This window comes from Solea solea, chromosome 11 (genome assembly GCF_958295425.1).
Source record: "Solea solea chromosome 11, fSolSol10.1, whole genome shotgun sequence".
NCBI classification, from domain to species: Eukaryota; Metazoa; Chordata; class Actinopteri; order Pleuronectiformes; family Soleidae; genus Solea; species Solea solea.
In genome coordinates, this window is record NC_081144.1 from 16,204,535 (window position 1) to 16,224,225 (window position 19,691).

The following is a 19,691-nucleotide window of genomic DNA, read 5'->3' on the forward strand; positions in this document are numbered from 1 at the left end:
TTGTGCATGTGGAGGGAGGAGTGGAGGAGGAGGGGGAGGAGAAAGTGACCATTTAACATCTGATTACAGCTACTTTACCTCCCTCACTGGAGTGTTTGCACTGTGTGGTAGTTTATTTAGAACAATACCTCTAACTCATATCAGGGTCTTCAATCAGTCAAGCCAATTTCATTTATACAGCCCAACATCACAAACACATTTTGCCTCGAAGAGCTTTACAGTCTGTACAGCAAGTGACACCCTCTGTCCTTAGACCCTCACATCGAGAGAGGATAAACTGGGGTTGTTTCCAGCTCGTCATTGTGAACCTCAGTGAAGGACACGCCGATGATGAACAGCGGATGAGGAAAATATTAAAATATTAATGTTAGCAGTAATGAGTAGCGATATAATGTATAATAATAGTTCATTTAGTATTTGAGCTGTGGTTTGAGAAAAAGAAAAAGAGTTGAGAAAAAGTTATTGACATGATACAGTGTGAGTGCTGAGAAGAGGAGGGAGTGACTGACAGATAAACAGAGAGGAGGCAAGAGAGAGAGAGAGAGAGAGAGAGAGAGAGACAAAGAGAGAGAGTGTGTTTGCTATCAGCAGATGTAATGTAAACTCCAGCAGAGAACTGAGAGGCCTTTTCTCCCTCGTTTACTTCACTGAGCTTGAATGCTCACTTACCCTTAAGGAAATGGGTGGATAAATTATAAAGACATAGAAACAGTAAAGCTAGTAAAGCAAATGCAGAGATTTTGTTTATCTTAGAAAATGACAGATGTGGAGAAAGGAATTATGACATAAAGACTGAGAACAGTTTCTCTTCAGTCTTCGGTTCATTTTTAGGTGTGTCTGCACTGCAGCCATAGTTAACATAACTCCTTCTCCAATGCTGTAACAATATAAAACCCCTCAGCACATGTTAACATTGGTTTACCATTTGTAATTGCACTTAAAATGTTTTAAAATGGCACTTTATTTAAGTTAAAATTCCTAATAATGAGAAAATGAAGTATGGAAGAAGAACAGGAAAAAATGTAAGTTGGGACGATGGTCACTTCTCTGCATCTACATACACTCTACACGTGCTTTGATACCATTTCTGTTGTACAAACACTGATAAACAGCAACGTTCACCTACTTCCCCACTAACAACAGAGAATGTTGTCTTTTGTAGTTTAAACCATCATCACACTAGACTTTTTTTTTTTTAATCATTCAAATTTGGTACGGTGGTTAGTAACACATTTTCCCTCATTTTAACACATCATTCTCAGGGAGTAGGTCAATACAACTATTGTGAGAAAATGTGCAACACTGTGTGTTGTCTGTCTTGTTTTCATTTTTGTTTTCCTCTTCAAAACCACTCACGAATTATCTTTCTTCTTCTGTCTTGGCAAACAAAGTCCACTGACCCTCCAAAAAACCATTACGGAGCACAATCACAGCCATGTTTGTATCTCATTAGGGAGGCAGCACATCACTTCAATCCCTTAATGATTCACTTCCCTGACAGGGAATTAAAAGTGACGTCTGTAAGATTATCAGCTGTTTACCACAGGAACATATTTGTTTTAAGTTCCAGATTATGCAATTTACATGGAATATCATGGATCGCACATGTGTTCAAAGCTGGTTTTACATCATAGCCTTCTTTATTCATAAATTTTAGTATGAAAATGCTCACGGCAGCTGCTTTTAGGTTGAAATGCAGTGTCATATTGTCACTTTTGTCAGACTGTAAATATTCATACAATAAAAAGAAAGATTTGGCTAAACATGCTGTATGACACAATGTAGCCATCGTTGAGTTCTTAAAGCAGTGGAACACATGAGCAGATGATGAGAGGTTATTCTACAGAATCTGACACCTGTCCCTAATCTTTGTGTAGCAGAAATTAAACTTTTTTTTTTTAAAGGTACCAGACGAAAAGAGAAAGATTTCTGGTGCATTATCTTCCATTAAAAATAACTAATGGCTATTACATTTCCTGCTTGACGGCTCTCTGCCAGGCAGGAAATCACAGTCCTTGTTTAAGCCAATCTGTTCATATAATGTTGATGCTGCTCCTGCTGATCTGTGAGCTTCTCTGTGAGATGGTGGCCAACTGAATCATCAAGAAACTCTAAAGGGAACACAGTTTTGAAAGTATAAATATTTATATATATATATATATATATATATATGCTGTCTGGAACTGGCTGCATATAATAGTGTGAAGTCATGGTTGCTATAATTAATCTATAATAAATACATTGAGAATTTTAAACCTGGAAAAAAAAAAATCAGCTTGCGGATGCATTAACATTTCTTGTGGTCAGTGGTCAGTTGCTCTGCACATTGCCATGGATTTCTCATGAGAATCCCTGACATTTGAGATGAAAAAGGCAGCAGTCAAACAGCACTGAATCTGTTCGCTATAAAAATCCCATGAGACAAACAGAAGTCAAACTTGAACTTGAACTTTTCAGAGCATAATGTGAAAATTGCAGTTTGGCAGCAGCTGTCAGATGTCACATCTAATATTACCTTATCAACTTAAAACTCTGTGTGACTTTCAGCAGAATATTTTACTTTATTTTAAACGTTCAATACATTTCTGTTTTGAGTAAAACTGTATTTTTTATTCCAATCCACATATTTTTTTCACATATATTAGTATATTTAAAATACCCTTCTGTATGTTTGATACTAATTTTACTAAAAGGTCCAGTGTGTAAACTTATTTTCTGTTGACAAAGATTGAAGACAAAACACCTGCTGTATCAATTGTTGTTTTTCGTTACCCAGAGTGAACCTTTAATTTTTATATCAGGAGCCACGTCGCCTCTATGGAGCCTGCCCGTTTTGGACCACCACAAAAGACAACAAGAAGAATCTTTTGAGTTTTGATGCTAACTGAAGGCCACATATGTTCTCCAACATATTATTTATGGTCAGGGACGGACTGGGACAGATATATAAATCCACTCAAATCTTGCTTATCATGTTATCTGACTCCAGATGTGAAAGGAAGGCAGAATAATTGTTTTGTTTTGTTTCTTTTAAGTTGTTCACTCCTTATGTGGCTTAGATTTGGTTACATTGCCATTTAACAATGATAATTGTGACAATGAAAATAAAATTGATATTAAACAGTGCACTTGTAACTTTTACTGTTAACAAAAGTTAACTGAAGGGACCAGTGGCCCCCGAGAATCTTCCCATTATCAAGTCTGGCTCTCTTTGTTTGGACACCCCTGTCCATCACACTTGGAAGGGAAGTGCAACGTGCAATTTCACTAATAAATGTTGCAACATTTTGCACACTGTACCAAAAAACATATTTCATTACTGCTGGATTTAAGGTGTATTTTAAGATGAAAGTGACAATAGAGGGACGGAAAGCTTACAGTGAAAAAACAACTAACTGATTCCCACACATTTGCATTTGCAACAGGTTTCTCCATGAAGATGGTTCACAACCTGCGCCTCCTCCCTCCTGCAGGAGCCCTAATAAACTGGGAGTTTGTAGAAATGATGACATGATTCCTCACTGGCTTCCCACCCTCAAACAAGGCCATCTTTTTTTTTTCTTCAGTAATTTAATCTGGACTGAAGAGACACATGAGACGTGGAAACTGTCAAGTTGTCTGCAACAAAGATCAAACTGGGACTTAACTCAATCCCTGCGGTTACCTGGAATATGCCGTATGTAACCATGCCAACGAGATATTCTGCTAACAGGCTATTTTAATCCCTGTAACCACGAAGACCCATCTGCTCTCATTAAAAAAGAGCGATAGAACTGGATCGTGATGTTTCCCCCAGAATTACTCGTTTTTTGACAAGCGGAAGTTTTTTTACACAGGAAAAAGCTTTAAAAATATTTCATTGTGCATCTGTCAAACTGCCAGCTCTTGGTTTTGATTTTCTCCACCCCTCCAACACAGGACTGTGTGACATGAGCTCAGCCCTGTCTGGTGACCCTGCTGACCTGCAGCACTGCTGCTCAAAGATAAATCCTCCTAATTGGACACTGTCCAGCACTATTGTCCAAACAGGGGCCAATAATAAAGTGCCAGGGTTGTTTAATAACACACACGATCCACTGTCCATGCTGTATCTACACAATCACATGAACTGTTTGAAACCTCACATAATGATGACATTTATCAACCCAAGCAGTGAATTTGACTTGTACATCAGAGGCGACTGGCAAGATGGTGACAGCGCACACGACAGAGAGGAAAAAGCAGGTTAGGAATAAATAGGCACCATGACCATGGTTTATTCCCAGAAAAGACTCAAAAAATATGCACCTGCTTGTTTATGGTACATAACAGAAGGAATAGTGGCAGCCCTACTGGCTAAACATGATAACAGTATGGGAATGAATCTCAAGAAAAAACATTGTTATTGTTATGTTGCACTTAAAGTTTTGTTTTTAAGTAAGTCATTCTGTATTTTGCCGTAGCCACAGAAATAAATCCTCTTCACTTACTTTTAAACTTTCTTCCCCCTTTAATCCCTCTTGTGAATGTAAATTCAAGCCAATCATTGGCAGGTCTGTTCAGAGTCTGATTAGTCCCACTCTGCCATGGTGTGTGTGTGTGTGTGGGGGGGGGGGGGGGGGGGGTGCGTGTGTGGCTTTGTGAGGACCAAACCTTGTATAAACCATACGGAGTGAGGACACTTTGGCTGGTTGTCACTTCTTTAAAGGGCTTTCTGAGGGTTAAGACTTGGTTTTAGGGTCAGGGTTAGAACTGGGTTTAGGTTAGGGATAATGCTTTTTTTTGGCTGTCCAAATTAATAGAAGTCAGTGCCTTAAAAGGATAGCTGTGCGAAACCTGTGCATAAGGAATTACTTATTTGGTGGGGACCTAATCTGTTTATGTAGTCACATTATTGGGACAAAAAGCAAGTCCTCATCATGTAAATTATTACATTTTAAGGTTGAGACATGTCAAATAGGATGAGTTTACAGTTAAGGTTAGTCACGGTTAAGTTAAGCTTAGTTATGGTTAAAGGTAAGTCTCCAGAAAATAAATGTAAGTTAATGTAATGTCCTCTTTGGGATATTTTCTGTTATAAATATTGACCTTGTTAGGACCAGTAGTCCCCATGGAGACCAAAAACCTGATTAGGCTGAACCTAATTTCTGAGGAGCTGGTTAAGTTTAGGTTTGTGGGGAGCAGAACAGAACAGAACAGAAAACACACCTGGCAGACTCCTACACAGACCTGCCAGGACCTGGTTTGATGAATCAGTAATTGATTAATAATCCATTAATCATTGCAGTCCTACAAAACTGTGTGGTGTCTGGTATGGTATTGATAATGATACCAACTGATGAACAAGAATTTATCAATATCAAAATCAACATTCACCAACAAACATCACCTTCTCAAAATATAACACACAGACTCTCTCTCTCACACAGACACACACACACACACTCAATTTGTTCATTTATGTCATCTATTGGTGGAATACTACATTGCAACAATATTGTAAGGGTTGGATTTAAACTCAAATTAAAAAATAAAACATACTTTTACCTGTGATGATTTCTATCAATTAAAACGTAAGATACTGAAAGAAAAAAATACAGCCAAGTCAGAAAAGTCAGAAAAATCTTTCACTTGTTGAAGGTGAAGATGTCATTTATCCACACAGATGAGTGTTTCCCCGCATTTTGTGTGTTTAAAAGTGATCTCACTAATGATAGACTTTCCATTTGTCTCTCAGAACTTAATGAATGAATCATAGAATAAATACATTTTATCACATTTGTTAAAAAAAAATCACAAACCAATAGCCATTAATAAAGCTATTTGTGGCTCTCGCAATATTATAATAAACAAAATAAATAATTTCATACACAACAATAAAAACATAATTTATATTGTATAATATTATCATTACAGACCAGTAGACAGCGCCTCTCTCCTCCGTACATCACCCTTGTGCGGCGCCACATCGCCGACTAGAGGCAATAATTGGTTACAGCATGTCAACTGACTTCATAACATGTTTTAAACTTCCCTCTCACAATGATAATTACACAATGAAAATGACCAAAATAAATATTGTTTTGAATGATAATAATATTAACTATCACTATAGAAAGATAAGAGTAATAAAATAAGTAAATAATTATATTTACTTTAATTGTTTTTTTAAGCAGGACGTCTTGGTGGTGACGCAATTGCCGCAGGTATATGCGGTTGCTATAGAGATTGATTTTATTTAAAAAGTAGCAAATGACAGTTGTTGTTCGTTGGTGTTGTATCGTCACTGCCTCACTCTACACTCATCACTCGCAACTTCTCAAGACAACTGTTTTTTCGAGACAATGTTTTTTAAACCAACCATTAACCACAGAAGGAACGAGACCATCTGAACCCACATCAGCTCTGAGTGAATCATCGCTGAAAACGTGAGTGTTTATTAAGTTTTATTTATTAAAATCACTTTTTCAACCTGTTTAATCAACACCTCAAATATAAGCTAGCAGGTGCTGACGTTCAGACAAACCCAGATATTTCTTTTTTTTGTTTGTTTGTTCACTTACACATTAAATATGATTTATTTAAGTCTTTATGAAAAAATAACTGAAGCATAACAATGTAATATCATGGAAAATAACTTGACTCTTTTTTTTTACCTAAGCTAAGCTAGCTAACTGTTTATATGTTAACTCTACGACTTTAACTTTAACTTTCTTAAACGTAAAGTAAATTCATGTTTCAGGAAAACGTATGTGTAGTATTTCCATCTAAGCTGTAGTGGTAGTAGTGTAGTAGTAGTTTGTACTTTTATCTTTTGACTGTTTAAGTGTGTAAAAATCATCTTCCTTTAACTGTGACAGGATCTCAGTCAGAGTCAGACTTGAGGAGACACTGTAGGGACAGAGCAGCAAACTCCTGCACCCACATGGAGCTTAGTGCAGTGTTTCAGTCCACTGTTGAGATGATGGAGCCACAAGATATTCTAGACACAGCATGGAGTTTAGTCAGTGAGATGGCTGAAGCTACAGCCAACACTGCTGCTGCTGCTGCTGTTGTCCCTGCTGCAGAGTTTGAGTTTAACATCCACCTTCAGTCAATCCCTCTGGAAACTGTTCCACTCATCTTTGAGCAGCCTTTCATGACTAACATGCACATCCAGGGGGTACAGGTAAGATTATAAGTGTAGGTCAGACTGAGATTCATAAGGATTTAAAAATCCTTATGAAAAACATATATTTTCTGTGTTGCTGAATGTAAAGAAATATAACCAGTGCTCATCAGTTACATTAATAACTACCAAAGAGTTATAGTTGAACAGTGATAATTCAGATAATTCAGTGAAGTTAGAGGTCACATTTAGTGGAAGTCATGTGGGGGGGTCAGTAAATGCAGCATTCACATGTTTTATACTGTGGAGTGATCTTCACATGAAAAGTGACCACTGTGACCCTCTGCAGAAACACTCACACACCACTGAGATGCTCATTCACACAGCTACTTTAGCTAGAGAGATAAAACACCGACACCTGGTGGACAGTTGACACAGGTGATGCAGTTTTTCTCATCACCTGTTGTGTGTTTTTGATTTTTCCAGACTCAGCCAGTGCTGACGCTTCCTCAAGGTCTGGAGCAGAACCTGGCTCCTGTTGGAATAGTGTAAGTAACACACAAAGAAATGCAAACACTAAACACAAAACTATCAGACAACGTTTGTATCTAAATCACAGCCTTTCTTTTTGTAACTTATGTATGTGTTTGATTTCATTGTTGTAGGAATGGAGAGTTGGTGTTTGCATTGCCAGCAGGAACATCATTTGCTCCACAGTGCAACTCTTTGTCACGGTAAGTCAGCCTGACCTCATGATCTGTGGCTGAAGTCACCAATTGATGGACTCATGGTCAAATCACACTCACCTTGTCTTTCACTACTTGCATCTGTTATTTGTCAGTCAACTTTACAGACTGTTTCTAAAACTCTTCTTCCTTCAGAGTTTCTCACAGCAGTGACTCGTGCTCTGATTGTGTTTCTTTGCTTCACGTAGAAAGAGAACGTCTGAGAGCCAAGATGAAAATCAGCCCTACGTGACGAAGCCTCCGAATGCCTTCATGCTGTACCTGAAGGAACAGAGGCTACATGTTAAGGCTGAACTCCAGTGCAAGAACAATGCACAGGTGAACACAGTCCTTGGCCAGAGGGTGAGTGTCTTTTCTCTGTGTGTTTGAGACTCACAGTGACACAAACTTCATCACAGTATGATTACTGAAAGGAAAAAGTATTTACCAAATCATAATGTGGTACTAAGGTGTTGCTGGGTGTCATTCTCATGAGCAACTGAACTTGCTGGCTTATATAGCAGGCTGGTAATTGGGCGGTAGTGATTTTGGATCTGCTGCAGGTGTGTCAGCCTGATGAGGAAGGAAAGACATGGGGGTTTAGGCACAGCACAGTGATTGAATGAATGTCTGAGTGAGTGAGTGAGTGATGTCATGGCCACACACAACACTGTATTTGTACACATCGCCACAGTAGTTTTTGTTCTGAAAGAGAATGATTTGTATTTATTGTCATGTGACCAGAGAACAAATCTAAATTAAACTGGATTTTCATTGTTTTCTGTTATATTGTACGTAAATGTTTTTATGTTTGTCTGTGTGCAGTTTACACTGAGATGTTGCATGTATTTGTGTGTTGCTGTGTGTGCTGACAGTGTGTTTTTGTGTGCCAACAGTGGAGGTCATTGTCAAGCCAAGAACAGGCCATTTACTACGAGGAAGCTGAACAGCTGAGGAAACTCCACACTCAGCAACACCCAGAGTGGTCGTCTGTTCAGAACTACGTATGTTACATTAACTCACACATATTTACATTATTACAGCAGATGATTACTAAACAGGTGTTGCAAAGAGTTGTCTTCAGCTGATGTGAGATGTAACGTCTAATGTTTCTGTTTTTGATTTTATCCAGGGCAAAAAGAGGAAACGGATCAGGAGGAAGTATTACACAAGTGCTGAGGGACTGAGCAACTAGAGCTGACCTGCTCCACCACTGCACAGCCTCCCCTGACTCCCCCATCCTCAGTCAATATGTAAATAATGTAAATACATCATGAGTAAATAAATAGATACTGTAGATACTGCCACACTACACCTTACACAACCCAATGTAAAACCACAACTTGACATATTTACTATAATTTATTGCTTGGAGTCATATGTGGTAACTTTTCAACTGATAATGTAACAACTGTTTTGTTTTTTTTGTTTTTTCAATAATTAGGAGAGTAAGCTATTGTATTATTTGTTATTAATTTTGATGTGTTTCCTGTCTGTTAAGTAACAACAAACCATGTAACCTGACAAACCCATCAACGTGACTGTAATATGCTAATGAAATGTGACCATCAGTTAAAGACTGTTGGATTTTAAAGCTTGACAAAATCTGGCGGGGGGGGGGGGGTTAACTCAGTAATCTCACACTGAGTTTTATGGTTAACAATTATGTATATAATATGTATTTATATGTATTTTTATAATAATAATGTTTAAAATAAATGTCATTTTTTTATTCACTTATATACTCTTATTTTGTCTTCTTCACCTAAAAACGTTTGACTCAGGTCACAAAATACTTTGATAACATTAAAGTAAGTAAGTAATTTAACTGTAAATAATAAAGCTACAAATAAGACACCTGGCAACAACTGTACAAGAAGCAGCACAGATGCAGACAAGACTGCTTCCATCATACACCAATGTCTGCTCCAAAAAAGTCTGTTGCTATATATCATTAAAAAAAAATCCATTCTCAATCATTAAATTTGCATTTAGTTGACTTTAAATGTGGCATGGTTGCTGGTGCCAGACGCGCTTGTCTGAGGAGTTCAAAAACTGCTGATCTACTGGAATTATCACACTGAGATTATTAAACAAAAGGCTCACAAAGTGATGCTTGAACCATTGTGGTCCAAAAACAGTGAAGATATCCAGTGAGAAGCAGTTCTCTGAGCAAAAATACCTTGATGCTGCCTGTCTGTCACTGTGCACTGCCCTTGAAGGGTTAGGGTTGTATGAGCAGATTTCTGATATTGTTAGATTTATTGGTCAAGTTTTGCAGGCACACATAAAAGCTTAACGCTTGGTGGATTATCTAAAGTAAAAATGTTGATGTTATTTATGAGTCAGTCAGCTGCTTACCATTATCTGGTGGTCTCACGTTCCTAAATGTGAGTATTTAGCTTCTCTCCATTTTGTTTAACTCATTTGTTTCAATGGCAAAACCAGACAAAAAAGTAAAACACTTAATCACAGCTGTGGGAAATGAAGTCACCACCATCAGTCAGAAGATCACAGGTGTAAATAATCAAATGATGACTGAGTTCCATTCACCTTCCTGTTTCAGGGTGCATACAGTCCCTGACTTACATGTGCTGAACAGAGTTATCGTTAATGTGATCAGCAACAGAGGCCATTGATTAAATGACAGACTGTATAATCTGCAACATAACTGTTATCCAAAATAACAGTTACACACGCCACCAGAAACACATTTAATTAGCTGCATTGCATCAGTAAATATGGACAGTAAAACTAAACCGATTAAATAGATGTACATATAGAAGAATAAGTGAAATTGAAATGGATGGATACAATGTTCAAGTGTTCTCTGTTGGTTTCTTTTCTCATCAGTGAAAAACTATTTATTAAAAACACACACACATTCAATTTACATAAAAAATACAAATATATACATCTTCATTGGATTTTTAAGATCATGCATTTGATGGCATTCAATATGAACAGTTCCTTGGGGGTTTCCTCGAGCATCAAGAAACAGTAAAAAAACAGCAGTACTTCTGAAACAGGCCCTGTGACAATGCTAGAAAAATCACAGAGGACCAAGAGACAGACATTATTAAGAAGTGCAGACTGAAAATTGAAACAATCATTAATGGTGACCTTCATGTATATAAAGGAAAAATACATTACTTTACATTGTCAAAAACAGCGACTGCCAATTGTGATGCTGTTTGTGTGCGTGTACAAAACCAACAGCAGGTCACACCAAGATATTTCATTCAATTTTAACAACAAAAATATTTTCACTCTTCTTTAGAATCAAAAAGCAAAGTCTTATTGTCATTTAATTAATTGGATGCAAGTTTTCCACCTGTTGTCTGGAGGATGTTGAAAGAGATAAGAGAAGAGAAAGAGAAAGTCATACGTCAAACTGAAATTGTGTCCACTTCTGAAAAGTGAACACACAAAAGTAAATAGCTGAGATATCTGGCTACGTTACGATTACCAGCAACACTGCTGACATCTGATTAAAATCCGATTTACTACAGATCAGATTTGGCGGTTCATGTTATAAAAGTGTCTCGCAGCTGAATGTGATCACGCTCTGAATCACCATGCATGTATCAAAAAAATGCAAGATAAATTGTACCTTTATTGTTCCCCATAGGGGAAATTCAGAGATGGAAGCTACTGCAGCATAATTTTGTGAGTGAGAGGGCGGCACTCTGTGGGGCAGGTCAATGTCAACATTAGCACATGAATGCTGTACCAGCATAGCCAAAACTGCAGGTATTGTGATATAGTCTTCTTCATTCATGTCACAGGGCCATGGACTGGACCACATACTGACGTGACAGTAATCTGATTTGAAAATCTGAATTGACTTATTGGATTTCTGCCTGAAAAAAGATCAGTCACATCAATGGAAAAAAAAACAAAAAAACTTTAGCCTGGTAATCTGAAAATAACCTCTTAGTTCTCAGTTCAGGTGGTAACCACAGTAACATCAGCAGCAACTGTAGGACAGGAGGTAGTCAGAGAAGACGTAACCATGGAGACAGTAGCAGGAGCTCCTGTTGAAACCTGTGTGGTAATGGATGGCTCGGCAGTCCGAGTAGGAACCAGCTTGGCGATCTTCATGGGAATGAAGAGGTTAGAGGCGCAGTGCTCGCTCAGATACTCGCCTCCTTTCTCCTCATAGTCCTGTCTGCTGATCCATCCCTCTTCTGCTGCTGCTCCTCCTACAGGTGGATGCTCCAAGACCCAGTCTCTCGCCCCATACCAAGCACCCAGGGCTGGCTGTGACGCCATGGTCACCTGAGTAGAGTTTTTGAAAACAGATTACCTCTGGATTATCTATCTAACTGTATGAACCCTTCAATAGAATGCAAATGACTTATTTTGTCTTCTATTCTTACTAATATGTACTGAATATAAGGATCAAGTCAAGATGTGGACATACACTTTGTAAGAAAGAGTATCATTTAACAGGATTAACTCTATGTGGAACATCAATCAATTATGTTTATTTATATTGTGAGTAAGCAAAGAGAAAGTAGTTGTCTTTGTGCTTCTCATTTGTGCCATGAATTAACATGTACTGATTATTTACTTCTAAAACGTTATGTGTGGTTTATACCATTAAGGTTTGGCACTTCAGAAGAACAAGTACAGTTATAAAAACAGAATGTAGGCTGTACCTTGAAGTGTGATTGGAACGGTCGCATTGCCCGCAGTTCTCGCTCCACTCTCTCCTTCATCCCTGGGTACTGCATGTTCCCTCCTGTCAGAAACACATTGCTCACCAGTGCCTCCTGCTGCTCTGGAGTATACCTGTATGTAATGTTGGAAAAAGATGGATGAAGCTACTGAAAGTCAAGAGATCAGTGTGAGTTTACATGTCTGGCTATGTACACGTACTGTTTTCCACAAATGTGAGCTTATTTTTGTTTGTGTGCACTTAAAGTGCACCTAAAGTGTATCATTACCTGGCCAGGACATACTGTAGCGTCTCAATCATTCCCATCTGGTCCTCTCCAGTCAACGACGGCTGGAATAGGATCTCTGGACACCGCAGACGCTCTGTCCCCACAAACAGCTGATGGTACTCTGCCACGCTGAACATCGGCTGGAGACAAGATGAAAGTCATTTCTCAACTTTCAACTGGAAGAACTAACACCAGTGTGTCCGTTCATGAGAAAAGTTATTTTCATATTATTCTGCCACACAAACAGTGTAACAAACAAAACGCGTCGCACACATTCTGCCACATATTGAAATATGTATGTTCACAGGATTAATGAGCCTCTGAATGAAACTTTCAGTTTCTCTGTGCCACTACCTGAACCACATTAGCAGGTTTTTCTGGCAGCGTGTCCTCAGGGAAGTCAGTATCCATGAGCGCCACTCCATCTCCCTCGTCTATCGGATGCTCCAGCTCAGATACCTGACAGAGAGCGACAGAACAGCCTCAGGCCTGGTGTCAGCAGCAGTACATCCACCGCAGCAAATGATGGCAAGAGCCCCACAGCACAGCACAGCACGATAATGATCATGTATGCACCTAATTATTTATTGAATTATTTGAATTTCACAGCAGCGCAGTGGCTCCAAACTTTGACAGTTGCTGTCATTTTACAGTGTGTTAGATGTCAAAAGTATACTGTACTGTGTATGAATTTATATATACATATGCATCCCGAGTTGAAACCCAAGTTATACAGTTCATATATAAAACACGGCTTTTATAATACACTCAAGCTATATGCATAATCAAGTATTTGATAATATAATGTTGGAAATGCAAGAATGCAAACAATTAAAAACTAAAATCAGTTCTCCCATTATAACAGTTGTTAGATTAATTCTTGATTTGTGTAGCCAAAAATAAACAAAACAACTGAACTAAGAACTTAGATGTTTTTTTTAACATGTAGCATATGATATTTTTTGTTTACTTAACTGTTTCACTGGACATGCAACCCACCTCCATCTTCAGCTCTGTTCCATCACTCTGCAGCAGTTTCTGTCTGCCCTGCTCCACAGCCAGCTGCAGTTTGTTGATGTACGACTGCAGCTCCTCAGCTGAGTCCATGTTGAGCTCCACCAGGCTCTTATGAAACTGATCCAACAGGCCATCATCCAGCAGCTCCTGAACACATAAACCTCTAATGAGCACACATAGGCTTTGGCACACTTTGATACAGACACTGTTGGAACTGTTGTAGGTTCCTTGCCTGTACTGCCATTAATCTGTCCAGCCTCTCCTGGTCCTGCTGCAGCTTCTCCTCCCGGCGGCGAGCATTGATCTCCTGAAGCCGTCGAAGCTGTTGAGCTCTTCTCTCTTGCCTCTCCTCCACACTCACGCAGCCACCTGGCACTTTAATTGAGAAGGGAAGCTGCATACGGTGAACCTCCTGCTCATAGAACGATGGGCTGCGCCATTTTTCCAGCTCTGCAGAGAACACAACATGGAGGAAATGGAAAGTAAGTGAGTAAGACGAAAGGAATAAAAGGTGTCTGCAGTTAATTATGTAATTTGACATATCTGAACTGTAAACATGTCCAGAAAATGAATATACACTGTACATATAAATACACTGACATACTGTACCTTCATGGTAATCAACAGCAGTGTAACTATGTTCATGCAGTAGCTCCTCCATGCGGCTGAGAGTGATGGCAGCAACGTGACCTGGGTATTTCAGATGGAGGAGGCGCTGTAGGTAGGACATTGCCTGGCTTCCGGCCACATTCACACGCTTAGAGTTTCCCGCGTCCAACCTTGAATTAAAAACAGGACAAAAATGGACTTGGGAAATACGAACAGTGAGATAAAAAGTTTAAAGTCAAGTAACAGTTTTGACATGTCACAGTGGGTAAAGCTCGGGTTTAAATATTGCAGTGAATGAGGGCTGAATTCCATATTGCTGCTTCAGTTTCTGAGTCCTATCATTGTACAGGCTGGCCCAACAACACCATGTCATATCTTACTGTGACACTTGAACAAAACCGTTGCTAGTTTGAATAACACTATTACACTATAGATATTTTACTATTGTCTTTACACCTACTAGTCAATGGTACCTGGTCTCTTTCCTCCATCTACCCCTCTTTACCTCTCCTCTCTCTCCCATTTTCTCCTTTCTCCCCCAACCAACTGAGGCAGATGGTTGGACATGACTGAATCTGGTTCTGCCAGAGATTTGACACCAAGGCTCATTGTGCTCAATGTGTGAAATGTTGCGATTTGACACTTTACAAATGGATATATGACATTTGTTTTTCATGTTGTTAAATCAAAATGTGTGTTGCGGAAAGGAACAGGATGAGGAACAAAAAATGACAAAATCAATAAGTAAATAAATATAAATGAAAATGAGCAGTGAACAAAACAAACAAGAATACATAAGCAGCCGTCTGTGTCCATCAATCTTTACCTGCCATTGATGACTGGCAGGATGTGTGAGCAGTGGTATCCTGAGGAAAGAACAATGCCAGTGTGCGGAGGGTGGATGTTCCTTTGATTGTTGCCGTGGTAAAAACTATACAAACCATCCACCCCATAGGAAACGTAGGGCACACGATAGCACTCAAACAGCAACTCTGACATCATCTGCCGACAGTGCAGCGGGTTACACGGTGCCTCTGTGAGCACAATGGGGTGATCCACACTGCCCTGTAAAATCACAAAAAAATAAAAATAAGGGTCTGGTCATCACTCACATCCATGTGGAAAAGAATGGTAAAATGTGTCTACTAGTTTATTATTGTGTGTGTGTGTGTGTGTGTGTGTGTGCGAGAGAGAGAGAGCTCATGTTACTGTTTTGGTATGTTGCCATTGCACAAGCACATTATCAACAGAGAAATATGTTTCACAAATGACAAAACACCCTGACTCTGATCTAATATGTGATGCTAGTTGTACTGACTGTTTGATTTGTTTGCTGCTTTGCAAATGTTAGGGTTTTTTTCATATATTATGCACTGGTTTGGTGACTTGAAAAACACTTATAGCGATAATGTGAAGAATGTAGTGAACTTTTTTGTTGTTGTTGGATACAACAGATAAAACACAGACAGTACCCACCTCAAGAAGAGGTCATTACTGACTTTTTAGGTGTGTGAACTCAACCACTATGACATTAACGTTATCAAGACAAAGGAGATGGTAATTCACATTACGGGGCAGTGTCCCCGACAGTCTTGTAACCCACACTTACTACGCTATTGGATAAACTACATCAACCCTATTGCATTCATACCTCAGAGGCGATGCCCAAGTGTGTGAACACATGGTCGAATATAAGCTCTTGGATCTCAAAGTTAACGACCACGTTTCGGTCGAACTGGCTCTTGAGCAGCCATCGCAGTGGCTCCAGGTTCGGGATGTCGTTACCGATCTGTGTTTCACTGCGGGCGGCCCCTCTGCTGCGAGCCGCCACCGACCTGAAGAGCAGCCGCGGAGAGTCAAACTCTGCCCCTGGTATCGCCCAGCCGGCCCGGGTCTGGAAGGAGCCGTTATCTATCACTATCGGCGACGCTGTGGGAGTCAGACCCGGGGCGGGGAGTTCAAAAATCGGGTCAGGAGAAGTTTTACAGTCCTGAAATGAGAAGATCTGACAGAGTGCTCGCTCTTTCGAAGACATTTTGAATGTGTCTTACTACAAAATACGTCCGACTGGAATCTCGGTGCCGGAGACTTTGTTCCGCCTCATAAGAAAAAAAATATACATTATCCTTTCAAATATTGAATGATTTAATATTAATTTGCTGTATTGAAAAAATATATGTATAGAATAATTTGCTCAAATCCAGTCAATGATTCAAAATTCTAGAAGTGGCATTTTACCTTAATGGAACAATGCAGCCATAAAAATCCAAAAAATGTCAGTTTTTAATCTAAGGTACATGCAAACTAATTTTCATGTTTACTAATGTTTACTCATCATCACCTTAATTTTGGGGTCAACTAGGAACATTTGCTAGAATTGGAGGAGTCCGTTTAGAATGAACCCATGTAAACAGACATTTTCCCTCAGGCTTGAGACTGATTTCTTTTTGTCTGCCATCCTGTTAATCTCAGTTGACCGGGTGAAGCCTCAGCTGGTGATGTGGGACACCTGCACATGAGAGCTATACTGCACGCTTGAGTTCAGACCATCCAGTCAACAGACATTTTAAAGATGCCCTCACTATCTATCATGTGTCATTTTTATAAAACTATTGCTTGTTAGAGATTCTGCTGATGTGGCTTTCTGTTTTTATTTTTACTGGGGCATGCCACTTTTTATTTACTAAAATATGTACACAGTTATCTTAATCAGCAACACAAAACTTTCAAGTTTCCTTTATAGCCCGATTCAGTAATCCATGAATTAACTGGATTATGTCAGAGATGAAACATCAAAAACATTATCAATTATTTTTTCCACTTATTACATCACAGAGGCCTAAATCTAAATCCTAAATTCTGTTTGGGTTTTATGCATGTTATGTTGTTCATTTAATCCAAAAAAAAAATTTTTTTTACTGTGAATATAAAGTCTTATGTTGGCCAGAGTGTATGTTACTTGTCAGATCTATGTGATATGATGATAGGTTAAATCTGTCAAAAAAAAAACAGAGGTCACACCAAACAGAACCTGTACATTCTATGTTAAATCCCCAAATACTGTATGTCTGTCATTTCATGTACATTTACTGTTGCCATTGTTTTTGCATTTGTCTTAATGAACTGATAATTAAAAATAGAGGAAGTCAATAGAGGAAGTGTGTTTTATGGACCAAGTGTGTTTATTTCCTGGACAGCACAAATATTTGGTAGCAGAACAATAAAAGAAGAAGTGTGTGGTGTGTGTGTGTGTTAGTATATGAAGCTTGATGGTGTGACACTGAAGCACAAGCACAGTTCAGTGCTCAGGCACAAAGCTCTGAGTGCCTGTCGTCCCCCTCCTCCTGATGCTAATAAGCAGATCTGGGTCAGCCTACATACTCAAACACACACACACACACACACACACACACACACACACATGCATGCTCATACAGCCACTCATACAAATAATTCACCCCCATTTTTGTTCTCTCCTCAAAGACCAACACACACACACGCACTGTCGTCCATTACTCCCAGGAGGCATGATATAACATTGTGCCGCTGTCCGTGCACAGTGCTTGCAGCGTTCTGCTTGTTTTGCTTGTCTGCAAGGCAGCAGTGATGAGGCATAAGGGGACTAATAGTCTACAAGCACTGTGGAACTGCCATGTGTGATACCAAGCAGCATCCTCCACAAAATGGATGCTGCTTGGCATCACACATGGCAGTGGTGCTTGGCAGGAAAGGGAGAGGACATAGACAGGGCCAATTATGTCAGGAGTTAATTAACAATGCCAAGGTTTGGTTCTTGTTATTAGTTTTTAATACTAATAGGGTGGTCATGTTTTTTTTTCTGTACACTTAGATATTGTCACCAGAGATTAAAACGAGCAACCCCTAAAACACAAGGTCACCTTCCTAGATTATTTTTTTTTTTTTTTTGTCTCTGAAAGGAAAAACATCTGTCCATGTCATGAGTATTTGCTTATGTGTGTGATTATGACTCACAGAATTCTGAAATCATTTCCACTCCACGTTCTCATGACAGGAGGGAACGCTGTTGCTTAATCACTCGTGACCACTTCAAAATCACAGGACCTTTTACATTTAAAATGGAGCTTCATCCATCTTGTGACATTACAATGTTACAATCCAAGCGTTTAAATAAAATGACACAGACAGTACTGACTTAAATCTTACTCTGTCTGTGCGTGTGTTACCTCTTGAGGACCTTTTCTGGCCTAAACACTGACCTTGTCAGGACCGGTAGTCCTCATGGAGACCAAGATCAGTGAGTGTGTGTATGTGTCTGTGTGATGGAATGTCAGATGGAGAAACAGAGTCCAGTCCACACAAAATCGTGACTCTGTGCACCTTTTATATATCAGAGTTACACCGTGGACAAAAGCCCCTGCACTCTGTCACGCCTGCATGTACATACTCACACACACACAGAAAGAGAGAGGGAGGGAGAGAGAGAGAGAGAGAGAGAGAGAGAGAGAGAGAGAGAGAGAGAGAGAGAGAGAGAGAGATACTGTCAGGAATGCTCTCTTCAAAAGTCCCTGCTTTAAGCCCAGCAGATCTTTTTGGGCCATAGAGTGATTAATGTGCTTGTGCACCTGTCACTTTTCATGCATTCATGTATGTGTAGTAGGGTCTGCATGAATGCATGTGACTGTGTGTGTGTGTGTGTGTGTGTGTGGTATCACTGGGATTGTGTCTCATTATGAGGAAGTTATTAGACGTTGAAGGTGAAGAGGAGCTGTGTTTGGATCTGCATAACCTGTCAGAATGACGTTAAGTAAAGCTGTGCTGTAAAATTACTCTTCACTAAACTCTACACCCTCTACTAGCACAAGCTGTAACTTAAAGTTCCAGTGTGTGAGAATTTGTGACATAAAGGTGAGACTGCAGATTGTAAAAACCGGAGGACTCCTCTGTTTACCCCTCCTCTTCCCATGTGTGTCAGAATAATATGGTGGCCTTCATGGCCTTCATATATTGTACGGTATATGGAACAGGGTTCACCATAGTTTGAAAGATGCTGTGTTATGGTTTTTATTTCAATAGATAAACAATAATTAAGAAGACAGTGGCCAACAAAAAACAACATACAGTAGAGGTGAGGAAGGTTTTAGCCAAGTGCAGTGAATGCAGACCCACACACTCACACACTGGTCAGAGAATTAATCACCTTCTACCAACATGTTATACTGTTTAGCAAGGAGGTCTTCACCAAAAGCTGTAAAGTTATATTCCTGCATCTGTGTCTTTTTACAGCAGAGTTATTTAACATGTCACTGTGTTACTAATAAC

General features: G+C 39.3%; 2 protein-coding genes across 2 annotated transcripts; one reads left to right on the forward strand and one right to left on the reverse strand.

Moving 5' to 3' along the window:
* The first annotated feature begins 6,206 nt into the window (after nucleotides 1-6,206).
* LOC131469090 (transcription factor 7-like 1) lies at nucleotides 6,207-9,409 on the forward strand. The gene is made up of 7 exons (XM_058643942.1): nucleotides 6,207-6,407; nucleotides 6,840-7,147; nucleotides 7,574-7,635; nucleotides 7,753-7,821; nucleotides 8,022-8,175; nucleotides 8,709-8,816; nucleotides 8,945-9,409. The coding sequence occupies exons 2-7, from the start codon at nucleotides 6,905-6,907 to the stop codon at nucleotides 9,005-9,007; spliced, it is 699 nt and encodes a 232-aa protein (XP_058499925.1). The 5' UTR covers nucleotides 6,207-6,407; nucleotides 6,840-6,904; the 3' UTR covers nucleotides 9,008-9,409.
* A 1,229-nt stretch (nucleotides 9,410-10,638) lies between these two features.
* Nucleotides 10,639-16,463, reverse strand: actr5 (actin related protein 5). Its single transcript, XM_058641876.1, has 9 exons — nucleotides 16,042-16,463; nucleotides 15,217-15,455; nucleotides 14,391-14,560; nucleotides 14,014-14,231; nucleotides 13,764-13,928; nucleotides 13,119-13,223; nucleotides 12,765-12,904; nucleotides 12,477-12,609; nucleotides 10,639-12,093 (listed from the first exon to the last, which is right to left on the reverse strand). Exons 1-9 carry the CDS (start codon nucleotides 16,423-16,425, stop codon nucleotides 11,761-11,763), a joined length of 1,887 nt encoding a protein of 628 aa, XP_058497859.1. The 5' UTR covers nucleotides 16,426-16,463; the 3' UTR covers nucleotides 10,639-11,760.
* Nucleotides 16,464-19,691: the final 3,228 nt, after the last annotated feature.

What these genes read in the sequence shown, in the direction of transcription:
- LOC131469090 (XM_058643942.1), top strand. Translation starts at nt 6,905, where the DNA reads ATGGAGCTTAGTGCAGTGTTTCAGTCCACTGTTGAGATGATGGAGCCA. An exon ending in TGCACATCCAGGGGGTACAG is followed by an intron (nt 7,148 to 7,573) that starts GTAAGATTATAA and finishes TGATTTTTCCAG; the next exon opens with ACTCAGCCAGTGCTGACGCT. An exon ending in GGTCGTCTGTTCAGAACTAC is followed by an intron (nt 8,817 to 8,944) that starts GTATGTTACATT and finishes GATTTTATCCAG; the next exon opens with GGCAAAAAGAGGAAACGGAT.
- actr5 (XM_058641876.1), bottom strand. Translation starts at nt 16,425, where the DNA reads ATGTCTTCGAAAGAGCGAGCACTCTGTCAGATCTTCTCATTTCAGGAC. An exon ending in TGCTGTTGATTACCATGAAG is followed by an intron (nt 14,232 to 14,390) that starts GTACAGTATGTC and finishes TGTTCTCTGCAG; the next exon opens with AGCTGGAAAAATGGCGCAGC. An exon ending in CTACAGTATGTCCTGGCCAG is followed by an intron (nt 12,610 to 12,764) that starts GTAATGATACAC and finishes CATTACATACAG; the next exon opens with GTATACTCCAGAGCAGCAGG.